The 22,963-nt window shown below is 33.3% G+C and overlaps 4 protein-coding genes across 7 annotated transcripts; 2 read left to right on the top strand and 2 right to left on the bottom strand.

The window, feature by feature from the left end:
- The first annotated feature begins 87 nt into the window (after positions 1–87).
- On the top strand, positions 88–6,535 carry LOC144840555 (caspase-8-like). The gene is made up of 8 exons (XM_078696407.1): positions 88–337; positions 856–1,264; positions 1,547–1,782; positions 2,022–2,165; positions 2,528–2,764; positions 2,912–3,013; positions 4,086–4,208; positions 5,129–6,535. The coding sequence occupies exons 2-8, from the start codon at positions 867–869 to the stop codon at positions 5,746–5,748; spliced, it is 1,860 nt and encodes a 619-aa protein (XP_078552533.1). The 5' UTR covers positions 88–337; positions 856–866; the 3' UTR covers positions 5,749–6,535.
- A 268-nt stretch (positions 6,536–6,803) lies between these two features.
- Positions 6,804–10,494, bottom strand: LOC144840635 (large ribosomal subunit protein uL10m-like). 3 transcript variants are annotated; one of them, XM_078696544.1, is made up of 5 exons: positions 10,477–10,494; positions 9,944–10,027; positions 9,315–9,526; positions 8,601–8,910; positions 6,804–7,971 (listed from the first exon to the last, which is right to left on the bottom strand). In XM_078696544.1, the coding sequence occupies exons 2-5, from the start codon at positions 9,975–9,977 to the stop codon at positions 7,775–7,777; spliced, it is 753 nt and encodes a 250-aa protein (XP_078552670.1). In that variant the 5' UTR covers positions 9,978–10,027; positions 10,477–10,494; the 3' UTR covers positions 6,804–7,774. The 3 variants fall into 3 exon arrangements, with proteins under 3 accessions (XP_078552670.1, XP_078552653.1, XP_078552662.1); XM_078696527.1 differs by lacking the exon at positions 10,477–10,494 and having other exon boundaries at positions 9,315–9,529; positions 9,944–10,082; XM_078696536.1 differs by lacking the exon at positions 10,477–10,494 and having other exon boundaries at positions 9,944–10,052.
- Positions 10,495–11,257: 763 nt separating this feature from the next.
- LOC144840415 (uncharacterized) lies at positions 11,258–16,604 on the top strand. 2 transcript variants are annotated; one of them, XM_078696229.1, is made up of 4 exons: positions 11,258–11,614; positions 12,192–12,341; positions 12,665–14,941; positions 15,160–16,604. In XM_078696229.1, exons 1-4 carry the CDS (start codon positions 11,557–11,559, stop codon positions 15,669–15,671), a joined length of 2,997 nt encoding a protein of 998 aa, XP_078552355.1. In that variant the 5' UTR covers positions 11,258–11,556; the 3' UTR covers positions 15,672–16,604. The 2 variants fall into 2 exon arrangements, with proteins under 2 accessions (XP_078552355.1, XP_078552363.1); XM_078696237.1 differs by having other exon boundaries at positions 12,665–14,909; positions 15,160–15,377.
- Positions 16,137–22,925, bottom strand: LOC144840432 (actin-related protein 3-B). Its single transcript, XM_078696246.1, has 11 exons — positions 22,765–22,925; positions 21,832–21,887; positions 21,307–21,431; positions 20,224–20,334; positions 19,922–20,017; positions 19,660–19,767; positions 19,044–19,187; positions 18,524–18,697; positions 17,901–18,119; positions 17,642–17,725; positions 16,137–17,307 (listed from the first exon to the last, which is right to left on the bottom strand). The coding sequence occupies exons 1-11, from the start codon at positions 22,806–22,808 to the stop codon at positions 17,212–17,214; spliced, it is 1,257 nt and encodes a 418-aa protein (XP_078552372.1). The 5' UTR covers positions 22,809–22,925; the 3' UTR covers positions 16,137–17,211.
- Positions 22,926–22,963: the final 38 nt, after the last annotated feature.

The following is a 22,963-nucleotide window of genomic DNA, read 5'->3' as shown; positions in this document are numbered from 1 at the left end:
CTAAAATAATAGCAAAAGCGCCCTCATTGTTGTTTGAGACGATAAGGGAAATTCCCTTTATTGCTTATGACGGAGTGAATAAAAAAATAGATGATTGGAATTTTTTAAAATGCTTGGAATGCTACAGTATTAGATAGACCTTAGTAGTAACGGTAAAAACAAACAGTTCTGAAGTTGAAATTCTCTAGTGTTTTAGTTTCATAAGTTTACTCTATTATTAATTACTGTGTACGGCCTAAAACTCTAGGCCTAGCCTAGTTTTTAGGCAGCAGGAACTAACGTCACGCACGGTCAATATTGACATTTGCCTTGTCTTCCGGCATCGAACACTACATAGGTAAGAGTTAACTTAAATTAATTGGCTCATTTAATTTAAGCCTAGCTAGGCGAAAGTGGCTAGGCCTGGGCTTACACATACATAACGAAGACAAAAGGCTTTGAAGGTTCGATTCATGGTTCAGCAAAAATAATATTAAAAAGGTATTTTTTTTAAATTGGGCCTAGTATTATAGGCCTAGGCGGCCTAGCCTACCACATTACGGTTAATAAATACCGTATTATAATCAAACACATATAGGCTAGGCCTGGTTGAATTTAGGCCATTAGTCTGCAGAGTATAGTCTAAATATTTATTTCCGAATTAACCTACTACTAGACTGTCTGTAGTGTATGGTAAATCATGCCGCAAAGGGTTATTGACAAAATTCTTTGTCAATTGACTGGGCAGGACAATGATGATGACCACTAATAAACTTTAGGGACCCACTGAACGAAGATTCAAAAATTGAGAATGAAGTAAAAACTAAAAAATTTGTTGAATATCATTAATTTAAATCAACCATCTTTTTTTGGCAGATATATTTATCATGGCGGAAACAGATGCTAAACCAATACCTATCAGCCCTACTAGTAACACATTTGGAGTTCAAGAGCAAACTCGCACCACAAAAGAATTTTCCCACTTTGATTACCGCAAAATGTTGTTAAACATTGATCAAAATTTAACCGAAAGTGACATTTGTAGGCTAAAATACTTATGTCTGGATACAAACATTGGCCTTCGTCATGGTGAACTGGAGACTGCCAGTAGAGGTCTCGATGTTTTGGATAAACTTGAGAAGAGAGGACGGCTATCAAAAGACAACTTGGGAATTATTATAGAAATGCTTAGCCTGATAGAAAGAATTGATCTTAAAGTACAAGTTGAAAAATGTTTACCGTTTGCAGAAAGAGGGAAAAAAACTAACTGTATATCAGCGTACAGGTACTGTATTTAATAAATACTAGTAAACTACACATCTCTAGACAGTGTAGTAATGTTATCGGCCGTATTGTATACTATTGCATAATAGGAAATGATTGTACAATCGATAGATTTTCCACAAAAAAAAGATTTCAAAATAATCTCAAAAGTCGAATGGTGAGAATATTCTAACTAATATAAACATTCATTATTTTTACTATTTCATTAGATTTCAATAACTATACACTATTACTGTAGTATTATACATTTATCCATAATTTAATTCATATTATTTTTACCCAGACGTATGGTAGTTGATTTTGCATATGATATCGGAAAGAATGACTTGTCTTCATTAAAGCCTCTATTAAGAGATCATATGGCAGCCAGAAAAATTGAGAAGATTGACGAGCCAATTAAACTAATGATTGAATTGGAAAAACTCATGATAATATCACCAACAAATCTAGATTTTCTTAAAGAAATTGGGTTGTATATAGGAAGTAACGAATTGGTGTCAAAAGTAACAAGATATAGAGGTATGTTCCTGGATAGCCAAATATTCATTTACTGTATTATAAAAAAAACATTGCTGTCTAGGCCTTATACTTATTTCGAACACATCTTTGTAATAGAGGACATTTGTTAATCATTTTCTTATATACAGCACAATTTTAAGCACAATGACTAATAATTATGATTGATCTTTACCACGATTGTGTCATCATTCATAATTTTAATCTTTACTAAAATCATAATTTCCTTTCAAATTTCAAAGGTTCTTCTGAATGTGGAGATGTAAAAGATGAACATTCACAATCAAGTTCTAAAAGCAAGCCAGTCGTACAAGAAAAAGAATATCAAGACGTTCAAGAAACATTCAACAGCTTAAAACTGACTGAACCGCCAGTGAACAACCAAGGTGCTTTAAATAGTTTCTGTTGCTTTAGTATTTTAGAATATTACTGCCTTTGATGTTACATTTGAGTCTAGTTCCTAAAAAATAAGAACAAAAATCATCTAAAACCTATTTTTTCATTCATTGTCATTTGATCAACATGTGGTTGTATACAGTATTCTTTATAATATATTTTCTGATTGTAAACCTCTGTCTACACTATCAAACTTTATGTGACAAAGAAATGTGATGTGCCTATATATGGATACGATGATGTCATATCACTACCATATTTGGGCACATCACACTTTTTTGTCAAGCCAGTTTGATAGTTAGACAGAGCTTTAAGAGTGGCAGTACATTTTAATTTTGAATTTGTGTTATAGGCTCTCAGCAAGAGAGTTACATCAGTTATCTTGCCAGTTCGCTAGGAGATGAATGGAGAATGTTGGGCTATAAACTGGGCCTGTCTGCTGTTGATATGGATGGCATCGAGGATTCTCATACAATGCTATTAAAATGGCAAAAAAGAACAAATCCAGAACAACAGATGGATTCGTTGTGTGAAGCATTAGGATCTCCTAAAATCGATCGACAAGATTTATCGAACTATCTAAAAAATGGTAAATGTTTTATACAAAAAATATATTATTACCTATTACTTATTTTTAGACAATTCATACTAATTCTAGTGTCAAATGCTACACTATTAAATCATAATGATGATTGATTTGTTTTATACAAAATGTCATACATTTATTTCTGTGTAGAAATGAGCAGTATGCAATCCATGTCACAACCGGTAGAAGCAACACCAAGTCTTACTGAACAAGATGAGCAAAGAGATGCAGTTTTACATACTCAGACTAAAGGTAATTGGACCATGCATGTATTAATAATAGGGACTTCATGAAACACAACGGAATGCCATAGGACGGTGCTCATGAATAATTTATGCATGAGCTTTAACAAAGTAGGCTGAGCTTAGCGTGAAATTCTGTCTTAACTTATTGAGAACGATAAAGTTGCCATCTTCCCGTTTTGAACTTGAACAATTTAATTGTTTAATGAAATAACATTTTTATTGGGTTAAAATGGCTTTGTTAAAAGCGGCATTTGAATGCGAGGCCCCTAGCTAGGAAGGCTAGGCCTATGCTGTATCGTCAGGGGAGGGAGAAAGATACTGCCGGTCGTCGTCTTCGCGCAAGGGTGCATAACTAATAAAACGGCTATGTTGACTGTATATGATTTTACACTCTGGCGAGCATAGGATATCCGTCGTCCTCACCTAACCGTCGTGTTTCGTAAAGTCCCTAATAATAATAATAATAATGGTAGTCTTATCAAGGCGAACAACAGGACACTGAGCTCGCCCCGTCAAGATACAAACTCGTAACATTCATTTAATCTTATGGCTCATGGTTGCGACAAATACCAAAAGTACTGTACTGTGTACATATTCTCTGTGGCACGCAGTGGCTATTAAAGGGCGTGGAACCAGTTGTGTCGCAGCCACAGATAAACCCTTAGATCTCCGGAGCTCAGCATCCTGTTGTTAGATCTAAAAGCTTCATTCAATGGGCTTGTCTTTATGTGTATGTTAACTTTAACACCAAAAAGGAATGTATTTCATGTGTGTGACATGAATTATACTACATACAAAGAATTTGAAACATAGCCTTTTGGTATGAGCCTTAATATTCACATTGGTGCCTGTAAATAATGATATATGTTTTATTTTTGCCATTCGACATTGGTAAAAGATTTTGGAAAATATGGCATTTCAAATATACTTTAGTTGATACAGACAAATCGAATAACTAAGACTTGGGGCAAGTCTGGCCTGTAAATTATTTATAGATAAAAGGTTATACTTACCCAATTTTAGATAACATAAAGTTTTTGTCATAGGATTAATTTAGTTTATTATTTTTACTATAATAGGATTGCAGATTAAGGAATACAGTATGACCCACGCTACACGTGGAATATGCCTCATTATAAACAATATGCAGTTTATTAAAGAGAGTAACCTAAAAGAAAGAAAAGGTTCAGAGGTTGATGAAGGTATATTACTTTCAATTTTAGAAGTCTTTAAATGTAATATTGGAATTTCACTTCACTCTTCCCTGGTGTCATAGCTAGCCCATGGTATTTAATTAAATTACAATCAAAGACTGAACTAGATCACTTTTTAGGACTAGCTGGTTTTATATCAACACTTTCTGATTTAGCAGGTGCCTTTAACTTCACTTTTCTTTTTCACATTTATTTTTACTTGGTCAATTCTCATGTCATCATCTTTCTTATCTTCCTTGACATCTATTTATAGACATTACATAGTAAAAAATATAACAAACAAAAGAACAGTAAAATGAATAAAAAGATTCTTAGAATTTAGTCCAGGTATTAGATCCCACTTTTCCATGGAACTTATAGGCCTACCAAACGTCACGCAATACATAATCAACCATTCAAATGGCAAGGGTACATTCAGGCGTGTTTTTATAATAACGACTACTGTAAAGGCCCATTTACACTAGGACGATAACGATCGACGATAAATACATAAACATGCATTTTTATTACATAAAACAAAAGAAATTAGAAAGGTTTTCGTTCCAGAACTATAGAATAATCATTTATGCTGTCTTTGATAAAAATACTATTTTTTAAATTCCAATCAAATGACGTCATGATCACTAAAAACAATAAAATCGTTGTATTGTCACGATATTATTGCTCTTACTAATCATGACGTCATTTGATTGGACGTGTAAAATATCATTTTCATCAAAGGAAGCATATATGGTTATTCTATAGTTCAAGAATGAAAAGTTTTTATATTTCTTTTGTTTTATGTATGAAAAATGCATATTTGTCTATTTATCATCGACCATTATCGTCGTAGTGTTCATTTTAATAATTTTTAGTTTGTACTGAATTAATGGACTGATAACATTTAAATTAATTTAATTCCTCAACAGCAAATCTGAATCATGTTTTCAACTACTTGGGATTTGATGTTGAGGTGATACGCAATGCAACTGGCGAACAGATGATGAATAAAATAATTGATGTTCGTAAAATGGATCATTCCAAGTATGATTGTTTCGTGTGTTGCATATTGTCCCACGGTGACCTTGGAAAAGTTTATGGCATTGACGGAGTCCATTGTAAAATAATAGATATGACTAGTTCATTTCGTACAGGGTTTTGCAAGACACTAGCAAACAAGCCAAAGTTATTCTTTCTACAAGCCTGCCAAGGAACTAGACGGGCTGAGCAACACGTGCAAAATATGGAAACAGACGATGCTCCACCTACTGCTACAGAGAATATTCCGGATGATGCCGATTTCCTGCTCGGATATGCCACGGCACCTGGCAACGTGTCATACAGGAGCAAGACCTATGGATCGTGGTACATTACTAAACTGACACAAAATTTGAAAAGATACCACCATACCAATCACATTCTAGATATCCTAACACAAGTGAATAATGAAGTAAGCCAGGCTATTGCTAATGAGTCTAACGGCTGTTACAAGCAGGTTCCAGCTCCCCAGTATACACTAAGAAAGAACCTATACTTTCCAAAATTATAAATCAACTTGCTTTCGTTTCAATATTTTCAATTATGTACAGAATTATTTGTCAAAATTATTATATAAGCTAATACAAATAATGTAACTAGAATAACATATATATAACTGTTAAAGATGTATTGTCCCCCCAAAAAAAATTAAAATTAATAAAATCGGACTTCGAATAGGCCATTTTGTAATTTTATATTAACAAGGTTAATTACTTCCGTAGAAAAAAAAACGAAAAAATAATGTTATTACTTAATAAATGACAAAATAAATGGTTAATTTCAACCAAAAAACATTGGCTGGGAGCCAATTTCTCTTAAATTACAGTATTTTCAGTTAAATAATTTGTTTTCTGGTCCAATTTTTGTTTAAAGTGAACAACTATTATGTGACATTAAAATGGCATATTCAACAAAAACATTATTTTTCAACAGGGGAACAAATACATCTTTAATGAACGTTGTAAAATTTGTTTGGCGCTTTTTCATAATCAGTGTTCAAATTCATAATTATTGTTACTACATTTATATAGCACAGAGTACTGTAGTACATTACATTCACTGGCACTCTACAAAAAAAGAATGAAGAAAAAATACTGTATCTGTTCAAACATGCTAGAAAAAAATATAAGTGTACATACAGTTAATGTAATAATATTACAACCATTTTGAACATTGCAGTGTTTATATAGCACTGTAATATTGTATTCTCAAATAATATATAATTCCTTTATTATCCTTTAAATAAGTGGGGGAGAGGGGGGGGGGGCATGTGTTTCAGTAAAATATTGTTAGATAAGATGTTATTTATGCAAGTAAAACAAAAGCAATGTTATTCCTATCTGAGCAAGTTTAATAAGTGCAGTTTCTTGTGGTTGACCATAGGCTCTTGGCATACAGAATGCTTAACATTTGTCTTCATTTAGATGGATCATGGTTAACAGGACACATAACTGTTTTGAAGTAAGCATTCATACTTTGGAGACTTTATAGTCTATAATTAAAGGCCTTCATACCCTAAATGGTCCTGTAACAATCATGTAAGTACGAATTGAAAAGATAGTCATATGAAATTGTTTTCTCTTTTTATTTGTAACAATATTATTTCTGCAATAAACCCTTCCTTAAATGTAAAGTACATTTACTGGTTTATAGTTAATTTCATTATACTACTTGATTTTTTTTAAATAAAATACAGGAATAATGTACTATGATACAATTATAGGCACATAATGCTGGGAAATGTCACAACATGAATGTTTAAAGAACTGTTTTTAGTTAAATATTCGTACTAGTCCGACGAATCACCCTCATCGAGCCACACCAAACCACAGTGAACCCATGGTTTTACTCACCATTTTCCTAGGGAGATGTTCGAGGGTCGGAGGTCCGATCTCCTGAACACGGTGATCGCAGTAAGCATGACTTGTCATAAAATGCGGTTAATTTGGGTAATTCGTTGGACCTGGTTCATTGGGGTTTGGTGTGGATCATCATTGGGGTTAGGCGTGAAACATCATTGGGGTTTGGTGTGGATCATCATTGGGGTTTGGTGTGGATCATCATTGGGGTTTGGTGTGGATCATCATTGGGGTTTGGTGTGGATCATCATTGGGGTTTGGTGTGGATCATCATTGGGGTTTGGTGTGGATCATCATTGGGGTTTGGTGTGGATCATCATTGGGGTTTGGTGTGGATCATCATTGGGGTTAGGCGTGAAACATCATTGTGGTTTGGTGTGGATCATCATTGGGGTTTGGTGTGGATCATCATTGGGGTTTGGTGTGGATCATCATTGGGGTTTGGTGTGGATCATCATTGGGGTTAGGCGTGAAACATCATTGGGGTTTGGTGTGGTTCATTGGGGATGATGCTAGAGCAACATAATTCAGTGCTTAGGCTGAGGATGTCTCATACACATCAACAACAATCTCTCCAAATTGGAGCATAGCAGAACAAACAATTAAACTGTCATTGTCAACAAGTATAAGTGTGAGCAAAGTTTAAGTGATCAGATCTTCAGTTCACTAAAATAAAACTCATTGTTGTTTTTGTGATTCTAACTGAGACAAATTGGCTGCAAGCATCTGTTGATTGGTCTGCAGATATCTGCTAGTTGTTGATATACTTGATGAAAGAGTAGACACAATTTGAGATTGCATAACGTCTAGAGAAGGAAGACTTCCAAATTGCTCCAAGTCTGCAAATGACATCAACTGATTTTCTAATAAGCCACCTAAATACAAAAAAACCGTCAATAGACACATTTAAATATTGCAAACTGTGTCTACATTAGTAAAAGAGCATAAGCCTATTTTCCAACGCGCGAAAAGCGACAGTTTATATGCATAAAGTGTATTCATGCTTCCATCTTCCAAATCTCTCTACACATGCATATAATCTTAAGCTCTGTCTACACTATCAAACTCGTTTAAAAAAAAGGGTGATGTGCCCAAATATGGTAGTGATATTCTCAAATATGATAATGATATGACATCATCATGTCCATATATGAGCACATTACATTTTTTTTGTCACTTAAAGTTTGATAGTGTAGACAAGGCTTTACGCTTTCGATTAGGGAGAACAAATTCGGAAAAATGCTTTTGGGATTGTGAGTGAGAAGTGAGAACAAGTAGGTCAGGTAAATTGATGTGTTGTCAATTTTTGGCTAGAACCACAAACCATAAAAAACTGTGTGACGGTGGGGAGTGTGAAACAAGAAAACAACTTAAGGATGTACGTAGCAGGCCCAAAAATGCAGTTTTTATTTGACCAAGGAAAGCGATGAAATGTTCTTTGTCAAATTAAGTGCATAACAGTTTAAGCATGTGAGAAAGGAGTATAGAAAGACATGATAATTACCAATTAGTAGAATACTTGGGACTTTTCTGGTAGCTTTCAACAATTCTTTTACATTAGGTTTATCGGACACAGCATATAGATTACTTCCAATAAATAGACGCTGCATGTTGGCAAATTCTGTGCCATCTGTTCCCAATTTTGCAGCCTCATTAGCAATGATATGCACTTGAATGTCCACTTTCATCAATTTTTTCTGTAAGTTTGTTTTTGTTTGCATATTAATGCCATTATTGTGAAACACTGCTACCATCTTTGAGGAGGACAGAAGCTTGTAAAACTCTCTTGCTTCAAACTCTAGGGCAAGGTTTTCCTTAAAGAAAAACAAAATTATTATTTACAAACAAATATACTAAAACTATGGAACATCCATAGTAGTTACTACAGAAAATTCGGTCATATTATGGATGTACGGAAATGAAGATAAATACTATGGTAATACATACAAACTATGCCAAATTAAAGTATAATTGGCTTTGAATTATCGCACGAGTAAAACAAAGCATTTTCATGATGCACCAAGCAAATATAATGCACTGTCAAGTCAGAAAATCCTTATGCGCAGTCTCAAAAACATGTGCACATGTGCAGAATGACTGATTGACATGATGTGTAAAAACAACTGACATTTACTATTTACTACGGACATACTGAAATTTATTTAAATACAAAGTTGAGAGAACTCTGACCTAGATTGTTGGTTATCAGTTTACTTACTTCTGGTTCAACTTCCACAATTTTTTTTGCTGCAATACGATCACATAAAAGTCCAGCAGGGCGATAATCTGGCTTCTCTCTCCACTCTGTTACTTTCATGAGCTTTGCTCTCATTATGTGCATAGGTTTTTTCTTTCTTGTATTTACAGATTTCATTGTTCTTATAAATGTCCATATCATCGGTGACTGATATGAAGAGAGGCCTAGAAGGCCTGCTATGGAGAAACAAGTACAAATTTATAAAGTTCAATGTAAGGGCCTATGATGTGATCTAAAACAACTTTTTGAGAGCAAAAAGACATTCAAAAATTCACTTTTATCTATTAATAACCCTAGGCCTATATCCCACCAGACAAAGCTATCTGCACACACACTCAAAAAAGTTTCTATTGGCACAGTTGTAAATTAGTATTGGTATCAGCATCCTTAGTTGACCAAAGCTACTAACTAGGCCTAGTCGAAGCGCTATTCTAGTTGGCCTACGCCTAGTGGAAGCTATCCTGCCTGGTGGTGCTGGTTGGTCAGACGAAAGCCTAGCTAGGCCTAGCCTATTAAGTCTTTAAAAGTGGTTATATAACAATGCATTTAAAATACACAATTGGAATGTGTATTATATGTACTAGGCTTACCTTTATTACTTCGATGTAGCATAATTAAATTCATTTTATCCTGATACTTTATGCTTATTATGATAAATTCATCACATCACTTTTCTTGAAAAAACGTGAAACATGTTTCATTAGCAGAGGTATACTTTAGGTACATAATCGGTACCCTGTCCATATCCTCAGCAATATGGAACGCTAAAAGGGATTTTTAAATGATGACCAGTCAACAGAATCGGGACATTTTTAGAATTAGATATAGTGAAAGTATTGCAAATTATTCTAAATACACACACACACACACATATCGTAAGATTTACTGCATTTTATGAAAAATCTTTTTTTGTACTCGATCGATCCATGATTGAGATTATTGTAAATTGTTATTAATGTTAAATTTGGGCAGGTATAAATGGATAACAAAAAAACGCTGTGCGCGCATGTCGGGTTTCTGCAGTTGTGTATCGACAGTCGAACAGTAAAGCACATGTGTCTCCGTCCCAGCCAGGTAAGGCTGGATGGTTTCGGTATCAATATATTATGCATACAGTATATACCTACTGATTCTGTAAATCTGTCCCATAGCCACTGTTTATTAAAATGTAAGCTACAAATAATAATACGGCCGCGTGTACGTGTTTATATTATAAACCTGAGCCCACTATCTTCATTTCATCTCCGTCCGCTGTCGCATTACATTCTTCCAAATCCCAAAATAAAGTTGTTTCACTTGTATGTAAATGAGAAGATAGCTAGCGCGGATTGGCTACTCATGCTGCATGCTAACCGCGTATACTGAACGGATCTTACCGGTACCGTTTCTTTGATTAAAGTTTACCAAAAAGTTTTGTGTTTACATCAAGGCCTCTCTGTGTTAAAGGACCCTCGTAATTTTGTATTTTGACATACAGGGTACGGGGGGATTCTCGTATCATCACCAATGATTTGTTATTTGAAATAGATAGAGAAATTGGTAGTAGCCTACTTACATTTTCCCGGATCTTAACACAGTAGGACATTTTTCTCAAAATGTTCTTATAGTTACTTACATTAGTCAATTTTGGAGGTAGGTTTTGTTTGTATACAATCATAAAGAAGGGATCCGTAATTAAGTCAAGTAGATTAATTGCAACTAACAACATTTAAAAAATTATATTTATTTAAATTAACGTAGGCCTATAGAGCACGGAGTAATTTAGGCATAGTTAAATAAACAACCCCGACCGGTATGACTTTAAAATTAATTGAGAAAACCATGGTAACATTTTTTTTCAAATGGAAATTGTAACAGATACATTCGATTTATAGACCTATTAATAAAATCAATTAGATTTATTCCTGGTATTAAGTGTTCGATTGTTCTCAAGCAATGGGAAGCAGTACATTGTTCTACTATTAATCACAATAAATGAAGAACAATAGTAATTTAATTCAAGCGTAAACATCGACAAAATTTTACCTGTTGAAATCGGTTTTATGGTCCATTAATCAAGGTGAAAACAGTAATACCTGTTAACCAATCACAGGGGTGCAAATGTTAGTAATTTGACTCCTAAAACAGTGATGTTTTCGTTCAAATTCTCGGCACGAAAGTGAGTAAAGTGAAGTGTAAAAACAGTTGCGTAGAACTAAATAAGATGGCATATTTTTGTGGTAAAAGGTTTAAGAAGAACTTTCGTCATGGATGTTTTTCGGGTAAGTACGGTACCCATACTAAATGTTAGGCTCTCACCATGGAGGTATAAATTATTATTTTATACCTCCATGCTCTCACTCAGTGGATCTGTTCACATTATAAGCACCTATATGGTGGTCACATACCGGAGTATATCATATACAGTACTGTACTACAGTATGTTACTGCAGTGACCTATTTAAAGCTCTTGCTACGTCTGTACCATGGAGTAAAGTCTTACACTGTACAGTCACGAATCAGATGGTGGGGTATTCCGAAATTTTGTTTAATATATGTCAAAAGAGTATTAATAATTTGGAAAAATGATAATACCGAAAAACAGGTTTGTACAATAAATACCATGGAGTAAAGCATGATAAATACCAAATTCCAGAAATATCACTTTTATATTTGTATGTTATTGTAATTTTATTATGCTGGTTGAATAAATAAATGAAACATTAGAAAAACTGAACATGTGATACACAATTAACCAATCAGGCAATTGGATACACAGGTTTGTTAATGATGGAAAAATAAGTACTATAGTACAATTGAATATGTTTTATTTAAATAACTTCTTTTTATGTATTTCAGGCTCTGCAATGTATAGCCCTGATGCATACATTCTAGCAAATAAAAAGTCCAGAAGACCTGGTAACAACAACAGTGATGATTATGGTTTTGCAGATAAATGGGCAAAAGAGAATAAAGCTATGGAGAACGATAGTTGTTATATCTATGATGGTACTTTAAATTCTAAATAACGAATTTAATCATTGCCATAAATATTATAAAGTTCTACATATTCGAAGTCTTATTACAAGTATTTTGAAAGATTTGAATCCAGGACCCTGGGATTATCAGATCATGTGACTCAGCAATCTAGACAACAGTTTAGATTGATGTAACTAAAAAAACATTAAGCTCATTTCATTTTTTGTGAAGCTTTGATTAAGATAGGAAATTTTCGTTAACGCTTAAGTTATTTCTTTGTATGAAGCTATATATATATTATCTGAACTATGACTTGCATGTGTCAGTTACGAATTACTAATTTTCTCTTACAGGGTTACAGCCTAAGAAGTTAAACTTGGTTGAAAGTATACTGATAGAGGAAGATTGTTCATGGCTTACTCCAAAGAGCTGTCTTTCCTTACCGAAGTCAACAAGGAGTTCCACAACAAAATCAGTCGATAAATGGAAAACTAAAACTGCTGATTCTAAACGGGTGAAATTTATGGAAACATGTTCTTTTAAAAATGGGATGCAGTCTGTTACCACATCATCCAATGGTACAGGTACCCTACCATTAAGAAATAAAAAGCGTGACACTTTTAGGACCTCATCTTTAAATGAAAAACATTTCAAAAATGAGAAATCTTTCAAGTTTCCAACAACACATACAAAACAGCAAGTATCTTGTATGAGACCATCAACTATGGACGGTCGGATCTCCCACACAAAGACACTAAATGAAATACAAAATAGAAAGAAAATCTCCCTCAGAAAGACTTCAAGTACAGGTTCAGAAAGCAGAATGCAGACCAATTGTATGGATTTACCAGAAAAGAAAAAAGAAGAAAACAAGATGTCATTTAAAAACAGACCATTAACAGAAATACAAAACAGACAGCAGATGGCTTTAACAAATTCCTCTTCAAAAGATGGTACACAGAATCAACATACATCTCATAAAATTCCAGTCAAGCGTGAGATAAACAATAATGGAACAACAGTCCATTCCATCAATGGTGATGATAGAAGCAAAGATTCAAATATGCTATTCACTTCCAGTGATAGCCACAAGGAAAAGAAAGCATCTTTACCAATTGTAGCTGGTAAAAACAAACAAATCATTGAGGAACATTCTAGCTTAACTGATAAAAATGATGACTTAATTCAACCATCATTTATAGGAATCGTCAATGGACCAAAACCTCATGTAGTACTCTCAGAAACTGTAAGGAAGGAAAACATAAAATGCAAGTTGATGTACTGTAGTGATCTCCCCGAGAAAAGGTCATTGTTTGTAGAAGAATCTGTTTCTGAAACAAATGATCAAATGAGGTTGGAGGAACTAGAGACAACCAAGTTGTTGGAAGACTACGCGCTGAAAAAAGACATCATACCACCAGTCTGTGATGAGAGTGTCAGTATGAGTGATCACCTAAAGTTAACAATGTCTGTAGCATCAGACGTAACAGGATGCTGTAGTACAATGAAATCATTAGAAGATGTCCAAACTGGGTTTACACCAACCTCTTCTGCTATAACAAGAACTAATGTTTCTGTAGAACAAAGAAACTTGGATAACTTGGATTTGAAAGATTTACCACCTCCTACAAACATGGTCTCGTCTTTTACCAATCCTATAGAAGACACTTTCACAAGCACTACGTTGACGGATGGTTCATCTACGACATTTATGTCAACAGATGTTACAATGGGCGACACATTTGCTACATCTGTAAGAAGTGTCTCTCCTGTTGATACAACTTTTACAAATGTTACTCCGATGCAATCAGAGATCTCCTCAATGTTTTCAACTTTACCAAATACCCCAGTTCATTCTTCGAGAAAGGTACAAACTGTTTTTAATAAGAACCATTGTTTGTCATATATTGATGATAAACATCTTATTGACCAGAAATATCAATCTCCAACTTTAGTACAGTTAAAGTTGAAAAAACAAAAATCAGTTGCTAAACTCGTGAAAGCTTTTGAACACCTAGATTGTAAAAAGACCATTACCATTGACTTTGATGATAAATTTCAACCTATGATTGCCAACTATGGTAAAGAAGTAAAAGAAATTGATGAGAATAAGCTTGCAAGTGCTGATGTAGATGATGACATTAATGATATAAACATTAAGAACCAACCGCAGAATTTAGCATTTGAGAAACACACAAGCGACATAAAACCAGTAGCCAAACTTGAAATTGCAACCATTAAAGAGACCGTCACTAGCTCTTCTAGCGAACTGGGTTCTAAAAAATTTGAATCAAATACTACACAAATTTATAATAGTAAGAGTAATACTGCTAAAGAATTGCCAATATCAGTGAAATCTGAACAAGAAAAAGAATCCAATGGAAGTGGAAAGAAAGTGCGTACAATTCCTGAGAAGTTACTGAAATTGTGGTCTGCTTCAATGTTGCATGAATACACTTCTGATGATTTTAATGTTGGTCAAGGAGTTGAGGTGATTGTTATGAATGAAGATGATCCAAAATGGCTGTATGTTCAAATTGCAATTGATATAAACGGTCCGGCTAACTTACAGGAAAAAACAGCTGGATTTGTTCCAAGGTCATTAGTTATTCCTAGATTTGCATTGCCAGGTACGGCTTTTTTTTAACCGAAGTATAAAGATCTAAAGTACTTAGTAATTCTTGCATCCTTTTGAATAGTGAGCTAATCTAAATTGTAAAGCCTTCCACAGCTTGGTTACATTAGGCCCACAAAAGCCTCATTTATTGTTAGATTACAGATTTGTGCCTGAATGATTTGTTAAAATATTATAAATTGTTTAATTTCTGTTCTATTTCTCATTTAATAGCTACAAGAAGCAGTTATCGTTCACTGGATTCCCGCAAGAAAAAATATTTTTGCAATCATCACATTCGAATGTCAAGTAATCCAGAAACTCTGGATTCCAATGATCTTAAAAATCAGAAGTACCGAAAGTCTGAGAGTTTGGTAGATCTAACAGATTTAACTCCAAAAACACAGATAATAGCAACAGATTGGAAGGAAGCCACAACATTGAACACTGCAAGTACAAATAGTTCTGAAAAGTCAAAACATGAACATTTTGAAAAAGATTCCCCAAAAGAACTTTCTCAGAGCTTTTCCACAGATGCATTGATAATTGAATCATACACAGTCATCACAGATTACAAACCAACAGAGGTAGATGAAGTTGAGGTACTGACAGGTGAGGTTGTGGTAGTACATGCAGGACAGCAACGAGAACTTGACTGGATGTGGGTATATGTACCGAGGGCTGAGAGGTTTGGCTATATCCCTGCATTCTGTGCCAGACCTTTTGCATTAGAGCTCCCAATGTAATAATATAGATTAGAGATTTGTCTAATTGCAAATATTTTACAGTCTGCTGTAGTGCTCTATTTTTAGTGAGAATTAAGGTGACAACTATGTTGGTAAAGGGCCTATTTGGTGAAGGGACACATTGTTATGAATACAAGTTGATACAAACAGATGTGCTATATGTATATTATATGTAAAGTACTGTAAATGCCCTATTTTCATTGTGTTACATTATTTCAGCTTTTAGTTGTAAAACAAAGTTAACTCAAAAATATCAATAAAGCATTTAAGGTAAAGATTAATACGATAAGGGAGTTTTTAAATACTTCTTGCCAGATTCAAACTTTCTAGTTGTTACTTACAGGGCGAGTATTACTAGACAAGAGACCTAGTGTAAATGCACAATGTAATTGTGCATGTAATAATTAGTGAAAATAGCACAAGGTATTTACCATAAAAATTGTAAAGAACACAATATCAAGTAAATTCAATAAAAGTTTTCTTTATTAATTTCAAATAATGATAGAATATTTTAATTAGTATACTCATTTGATTTGGTTTGTCCTTGATTTAATCGATTTTAAATGTTTTAATAATCCATTTATCCTTAAAAGCTGCACAAGCCAGAAAAATATGGCCACAAATATGGCCTCATATTATATATATATATTTATATATTGTGCTTTTTTCTGCCGACTCAGTCTTAGCTGTATCTACAAGATAATTCAATATAAAATGCAACCCAACATCAATGATATCAATATATCATTAGAAAGTATATATAGTATGGCAATTCATGTTCATATTGTGGGGTCATTTATTGTAATTAACTGCAAAATACATACTTTTATATATGAAGTTGTAGAATGCTATAAGTATAAGGGTATTCATTAAGGGTAGCTAGTTTAATCGTAGATTATTGAGTACAGTAAACTTCAGATGCAATTACAATTTTAGAAAATATAAACAATAGGATTGATTTAGAGGGATGTATTGATTTCAAATTTGTTAGTGGTGAAAAAAAGCCAAATTGCCATTGTATCAATTTTTTGCTTAGTTGATGTATAGAGTATTTTTATATTAAATTATCTTGAGTGTATCTATGTACTAACGTTTCTGCTTCAAATAATTATCTTTTAAAAAACTATGAAACATAATTTGGCCACCCATCATTATCATGTCGTTTAATTTGCAATTTCATTCAAATTAAATGCAATAATGTTCCAGACATGTTTATAATAATTTCTAGAAATTACTATAAATGTCATTTATTTTCTTCTACAAATATCTAGTATTAACTGTGTGTAAGAAAAATCACAGTGTTATACATTATTTACATTATAAGTTGTCATACTTACCAACTCATATTTTGTATTAGGTAATTTATTTTTCTAAGAGTACTGTCTACACAGTTTCTGAAAACTAATAATTTGTTCTTTCGAAAATCCCCAAAATACAAAAGGCACAGTACCCTCCTATAAATCCATCACGATTGTTTAAGTTGCATTATCTTTAAAATTGAGGCTGAAAATATTGTGGTGTTATGATGATGCTGGTGAATTTAAGACATAGTACCGAAAACTGGATTGTGGCGACAGATGCTGGCGCCATATTCTTCATAGTCGGCTTTCGTGTGGCACACTTGATAAAATTCAGGCTGAAAAATAACAGATAAAATGTATAATGTATGAATACTTTTAAACTATCAAATGCAGTAGCAGATCCAGGATTTTGAAATAGGGCCCATGGCCTACAAATGGTGAAACAAGGGCCAAGCTTAATTTGATGTCCTATCCTTTGCATTACAATTTGCAAAATTTAGGGGTAGGGAGGGGTGACCTTTGGATCCACCTCTGCAAAATTTATGGGTGGGGGACCCTTGGATCCACCCCTGCAGGGAAATCTAAAGAACTGAGGCTGGTAGACGCTTTACTCGGAATTGAGTCATGTGACATATTTTGATGTATTTTGTACAAACAATGGTAACTTACTGTTGATGCTAGCATACTGCCTCCAAACCACACTGCGTAGCGTTGCATATGATGAGAAATTACTGAAACATCAATTGGTTTTGGCTGAAAGGGAAAATAAAAAACCATTGGGTATTATATTAGCTAGAATGTGTCAAATAACTACTTCTCTCTTCATAAATTTTAATAAATGCAAATATCAAGTAACTGTGGAGGAAGTAAAAATAAAATAAATGTGTTCACTTCCTTCATAGTGGTTTTATAAACACAATAATTATACCTTTATTCTTCCACCGCTAAGTGATTCACTTATTTTAAGTCGTGCATCTACCACTCTCTTCACGTCACGTTGTAATCTTCTGCCAAAATCTCTGAACATTGTTGAACCTCCGGACAAGACAATGTTCTTGTAGAGAGGTCGTCGGACATCAATTGGACAATTTTGAATGCAGGTGTCAACTATCTCCGATATAGGTGTGGTAAAGTCTGGATTTGAAAACTGTAAAAGAAGATATTACAAATAATAAAAGTTGCTAGTATAATTCATATTATTTCATTTCTAGTAAACCAGGCCATCTCAAATTATTTCCTGGATCTGATTCTGCGCCTTTTTTGTGTCAGACACTCACATACATTTTGTCACCACAGCAAAATTCTTTGGCAATAATAATGAAGATTTGAGCAATAAATGGAGCAGTGACAACACTCATTTGACTACCTTAAGATCTGTCTACACTATCAAACTAGTTTGACAAAAAAAAGTGTGATGGGCCCAAATATGGTAGTGATGTGCCCAAATATGTTAGTGATATGACATCATCATGTCCATATATGGGTACATCACATTTTTTGTTACATCAAATTTGATAGTGTAGACAGAGCTTTAGTGAAAATAAATGTTACCTCAGGGTGGAAGAAAATCTCTGGTCCAAGAAATCGTTCATAGCCAACATCAACACTAAATGGTTTTTTGGTTACAGAGTTAACACCATCATATTTCTTGAACCATTTAGTATAGTCAGTGTCGTACTTGCTGAATTCCTTGGCTATATCGGGACAAATATAGCTAAATCGTTCCTAAAAGTAACAATAATTATCTTGTGTTAATGTCAGAAGAAATTAAGATGAATCAACTTTTGGAAACATGTTTAATTATTTATGCGTTATGGTCATTAATTAGAATTGGAGGTAAGTTTTGCTAATGCAACAATAATCTCTTTAAATACCTGAAGTTGAGATTTTGTTTGAAAATAAAGATAAACATATTGTGTCATTCTGGGGAAAACTGAATGGCATTGTCAAATTTACCACTGAAAGTCACTTTCAGTACATACAAACACATGATCCACTATTTCAATACTATACATAGTTAATATGCTATACAACTGAAATAATAATAACTAGATAATACAAGGCTATGTACCTTGATGGCTTTGGCTGTTTCGAGTGACTGTTCTGGTGGAATGCCCGTTTCACGTTCTCGTAAAAGTTGTTGAATAAAATATGTAATATCACGACCTGCGATTGGGATGTGTTTGATACAGCTACCGATCACATAGCCTTCAGCCTGTAAAAATATAGTAAAAGTAAAAATACTTCATTTTGCAATAATTAACAAATATAATTGTAACGTTTTTGAAAAATCTTGACCCTGACTATTGCTAAACCTTGTTGGCACTGTTCCACATTGAATGAATACAATTGCACTAGGGATCGTGTCCATGGTAACTTGCGGGTAGTGTGTATGTCAACAGGTAATTAGAAAGGGAGACATTGTTTGTCAGATATAAACTAGATCTTCAGGTGCGTGTGTGTGTGTGTGCATCAGCGACCTATTTTGGTCATGCATGAAATAATCCATCCTAGCAGTAGTAGTAGTCAGAATGCCAGTATATTTTTTGTTTTCAGATGAGACATCAAGTTGATGGTTCTAAAATTCAGAAGTAGGCATTTTTATTCATACTGCACGTAGAACAAAACATTTTGTGCACCAGGAACTTTTTTTTGGAAGAGAGAATGAATGTTAAACAAAATCTTACGACAGGTATGACGTGTGTAACTCCATCTCCACTGTCTATTACGATACCAGTTAACGTTCTTTCACCAACTTGACGTGAAGTCCATGATGCTGCTAATGCAAGGACAGCCTACAACATAAGAAAAATTTACAGTAAATTATCGAATAAGTGCTTCTTTGAAAGTGAATCATTAAAGTAAAAATACTTCAGTTTAATAGTGTACCTAGTAAACATATATGAAATATATACATTTTCAAAACAAACAATAAATACTAAACCTTACCTGTACTGCAATATATAGTCCAGGAACGTTGAATGTTTCAAACATAATTTCTGCAGTGTACTCTCTATTTTCTGGTGTGTTGAGAGGAGGTTCAGTCTGGAAAAAAATATATTAAAAATGATAAATAGATATACTGTATAGTTTTAACAATATGTAACATTAGAAAGATTAGGGCCTGATTCCACTAAGAATAAACAAAACCAGTTCACTCCGGCATTGGTCATTTTTTAAATTTCATATTAAAGTACTCAACAACTACAGTAATTTTTTTTTGATATTTTGTTAACATTTTATAAATTTACCAGCAAAAAGTAGTGGTCCTCTGGTTCTGCTCGCAAATACTTGAAGATTGTCTGTTCCCAAAACCTTTCCATTAAATCCCAATCTTCAACAATGCCATGCCTAATAGGATACTGTTAGAAAAATCATAATTATGTTATCATATTTACTGTTCAGTGTGTTCATAAGTTCAGTGAATAAGGTAATATTCTAATAGGAAACAAATATGGTATTTCGAAATGCTAAAGGCAGTTACATTAGTTTTTTATCAGTTTTTTTAGAACTTCTGTGAACAATTCAATTGGTTACTATTGAATTAGAATATTGTTTTGATGGTCAATCCAAGACTCAGATTTCCTTTCTACTATCTAGGGATTTGTTTTCAATGATCCCAATAAATTCTTCCAAACTTGGTAATTTTTCCAACATACTGTATCTACACTTCTTAATGACAGTGACTCACAAAGTACAGTATACTGTGGAAATCCAAAGGCTTATTGGGCTAAATAAGTATATTGAAAAATACTCTTAAAAACAATCAAAAGTATGCTTAGATAGAATGTAAGCAATCTCCTAAATTCTGTGAATATGATTATTACTGATACTACAATGTAAAACAATCTAAGCAGATTGGATGAAGACCATAAAACAAGTGCTTGATTCATAAGCAGAGCAATATAGATAAATATGTTGTAAAATTATTGTACATTACAGACTGTTTTTTACTCGAAATCGGAGCCTACTGTTAGTGCCTTGATTTTTAATATTGAAGAGAGATATTTTTTTTTCGCCTTCATTAAACAGTGTGTAAAATGCAATAAAGGGAATATATAAATGTGAGGACTTTTGAAAAGATTAGTTAAAAATATATGAAAATATTAAACTTTCATTACATATTATCATTGAAAGATACAACTTTTAGTTTCAGTCTGTAGTCTAAAAAATATTGACTGTACGTAGTACCAATAATTGTGTATTTTATATAATTTGCACTGGCTAGATTGTTTAGAAGGTAAGTAGTGAAGGCATAAATGGCTGAGTGTATGCTTTATAAAAAAAGTTTCAGGAATATTAATTATACTCTAGCAAATACCCTGGAAAATTACCTTGCATTCATAGTTTGGTTTATCAGAAGCTTCATCACCAATATAAAAATCAAGATCTTCTACACCTTTTGTAAGACGTCGTTGAGATTGTTCACCTATTTTGCGCCCTTCCTTGATAGCAATTGCTGCAAGAAATACAATTTATATTAGATTTTATGGAATAACTGAGAGAAAATAAAACAGCTTTAGTTTTATTATATTATGTGTGGTATGAACACAAAATTATTTGAATTATTATTATATACAGTATATTGGAATGTTAATTTTAATAGAGTTACATAATTCAAGTGAACAATAGTCTTAAGCTCTGTCTACACTATCAAACTAGTTGAAAAAAAAAAGTGTGATGTGCCCAAATATGGTAGTGATATGACATCATCATGTCCATATATGGGCACATCGCATTTTTTTGTCAAACTAGTTTGATAGTGTAAACAGGGATTTAGTTATCATTTCTGTTGGCGAAAAGAAATTACTTTCTTTTTAAAAATAATAAATTGAAAGAAAAACAAGAAAATTCCTTACTTGATGGTATTATATACTGTGGTTCTGTGTTACCAGCAAATCCTATCTTTGTATACCTGAAAATAAAAATTATATATGTTTTGTCCATCTTATTTTTTTCTAATGTTAGACTTTTTTCTGATGCTATAGTATCTACATGTGTACAGTATTATAACGCTAAACAATTTTAGAAAAAATATCCTCGGATTGAACATTTGTTTTGAGGTTTGATTCTGGTTGAATTTTAAACATTTATTGTACTCTAGCTGACAGTCGTATGACATGTGGTGCACAATAGCTGTATTAAATCTATTCATTGGTTTGGTTTCAATCACTGATCATTTTATTTCCTTTACTATTATTATGTGAATAATTCAATGTTTGTGGACCAGGAACAAAAATATAATAATTATAATATTAATAATAAATAATTCATTGTTTAACCCTTTAGCAATTAAATATTATTTATTAGTGTTCTGTATTATAGAAAATAATAAATGTCACTTTGAATTAAAAAAAGTAGTGTCCAATAGTACACTGAACTAGAACCTATACTTACTATAATAACTCCAGTAGGTCTAAAAAATATACTTGCTAAACGAATGCTAATTTTAATATAAATATAGGCCAAATTTATATTATTTATTTAATGGAATTTGTATTAAAATATGACGTACCTACAATTTTTTTTTAGAAAAACAATAAAATAAAGACTTAGGCCTATCTACAACAATTCATGAATAAAAACCACCAAAAAGGTTAAATACACCTTGGAACTGTGAAAACCATTGATCCAGGAAGTACATTTTTTGTCTAGGCCTAGTTCTTGAACCGGGAAGTGTATGTTTAAACAGGAGAGTAGACATACTATCCCGGTGGTGGTGTGCAGGCCTCGGTACAAGGCCAGGGTGAGCGGACACAATTAATACATATACAATTAAGAGAAGTACCTACCCTGTGCCATTGTCAATGACGCATGCAGGTAATCGTCCCTGCATCTTGAGGTATAATTTGTGACCTAAAAGTCTAAAATGCCTCAAGAAGTAAGCCTAAATTCAACCGCACCCTCTTCACACACGCCTCGCGATTTGCAAGTCAATAAACAGGAACAGGAAGTCCAGCATTGAAAAAATATGGCTACGTGCTAGACTCT

Source organism: Antedon bifida, chromosome 1 (assembly GCF_963402885.1).
Source record: "Antedon bifida chromosome 1, ecAntBifi1.1, whole genome shotgun sequence".
In the NCBI taxonomy this organism is placed as follows: Eukaryota; Metazoa; Echinodermata; class Crinoidea; order Comatulida; family Antedonidae; genus Antedon; species Antedon bifida.
The sequence above is the reverse complement of the archived record's forward strand: the minus strand, read 5'-3'. Positions and strand labels throughout refer to the sequence as shown.

Excerpts from the sequence above, each read along its gene's own strand:
- LOC144840555 (XM_078696407.1), top strand. The coding sequence starts at position 867 with ATGGCGGAAACAGATGCTAAACCAATACCTATCAGCCCTACTAGTAAC. Across the intron at positions 3,014-4,085 it reads TTTACATACTCAGACTAAAG|GATTGCAGATTAAGGAATAC; the intron begins GTAATTGGACCA and ends TTACTATAATAG. Across the intron at positions 4,209-5,128 it reads AGGTTCAGAGGTTGATGAAG|CAAATCTGAATCATGTTTTC; the intron begins GTATATTACTTT and ends ATTCCTCAACAG.
- LOC144840415 (XM_078696229.1), top strand. The coding sequence starts at position 11,557 with ATGGCATATTTTTGTGGTAAAAGGTTTAAGAAGAACTTTCGTCATGGA. Across the intron at positions 11,615-12,191 it reads TCGTCATGGATGTTTTTCGG|GCTCTGCAATGTATAGCCCT; the intron begins GTAAGTACGGTA and ends TATGTATTTCAG. Across the intron at positions 12,342-12,664 it reads TAGTTGTTATATCTATGATG|GGTTACAGCCTAAGAAGTTA; the intron begins GTACTTTAAATT and ends TTTCTCTTACAG.
- LOC144840635 (XM_078696527.1), bottom strand. The coding sequence starts at position 9,977 with ATGAATTTAATTATGCTACATCGAAGTAATAAAG. Across the intron at positions 8,911-9,314 it reads TTGTGGAAGTTGAACCAGAA|GAAAACCTTGCCCTAGAGTT; the intron begins GTAAGTAAACTG and ends TTTTTCTTTAAG. Across the intron at positions 7,972-8,600 it reads CCCAAGTATTCTACTAATTG|GTGGCTTATTAGAAAATCAG; the intron begins GTAATTATCATG and ends TTTTGTATTTAG.
- LOC144840432 (XM_078696246.1), bottom strand. The coding sequence starts at position 22,808 with ATGCAGGGACGATTACCTGCATGCGTCATTGACAATGGCACAGG. Across the intron at positions 20,018-20,223 it reads AGGACCACTACTTTTTGCTG|ACTGAACCTCCTCTCAACAC; the intron begins GTAAATTTATAA and ends ATTTTTTTCCAG. Across the intron at positions 17,726-17,900 it reads TTAGCGGTGGAAGAATAAAG|CCAAAACCAATTGATGTTTC; the intron begins GTATAATTATTG and ends TTTCCCTTTCAG.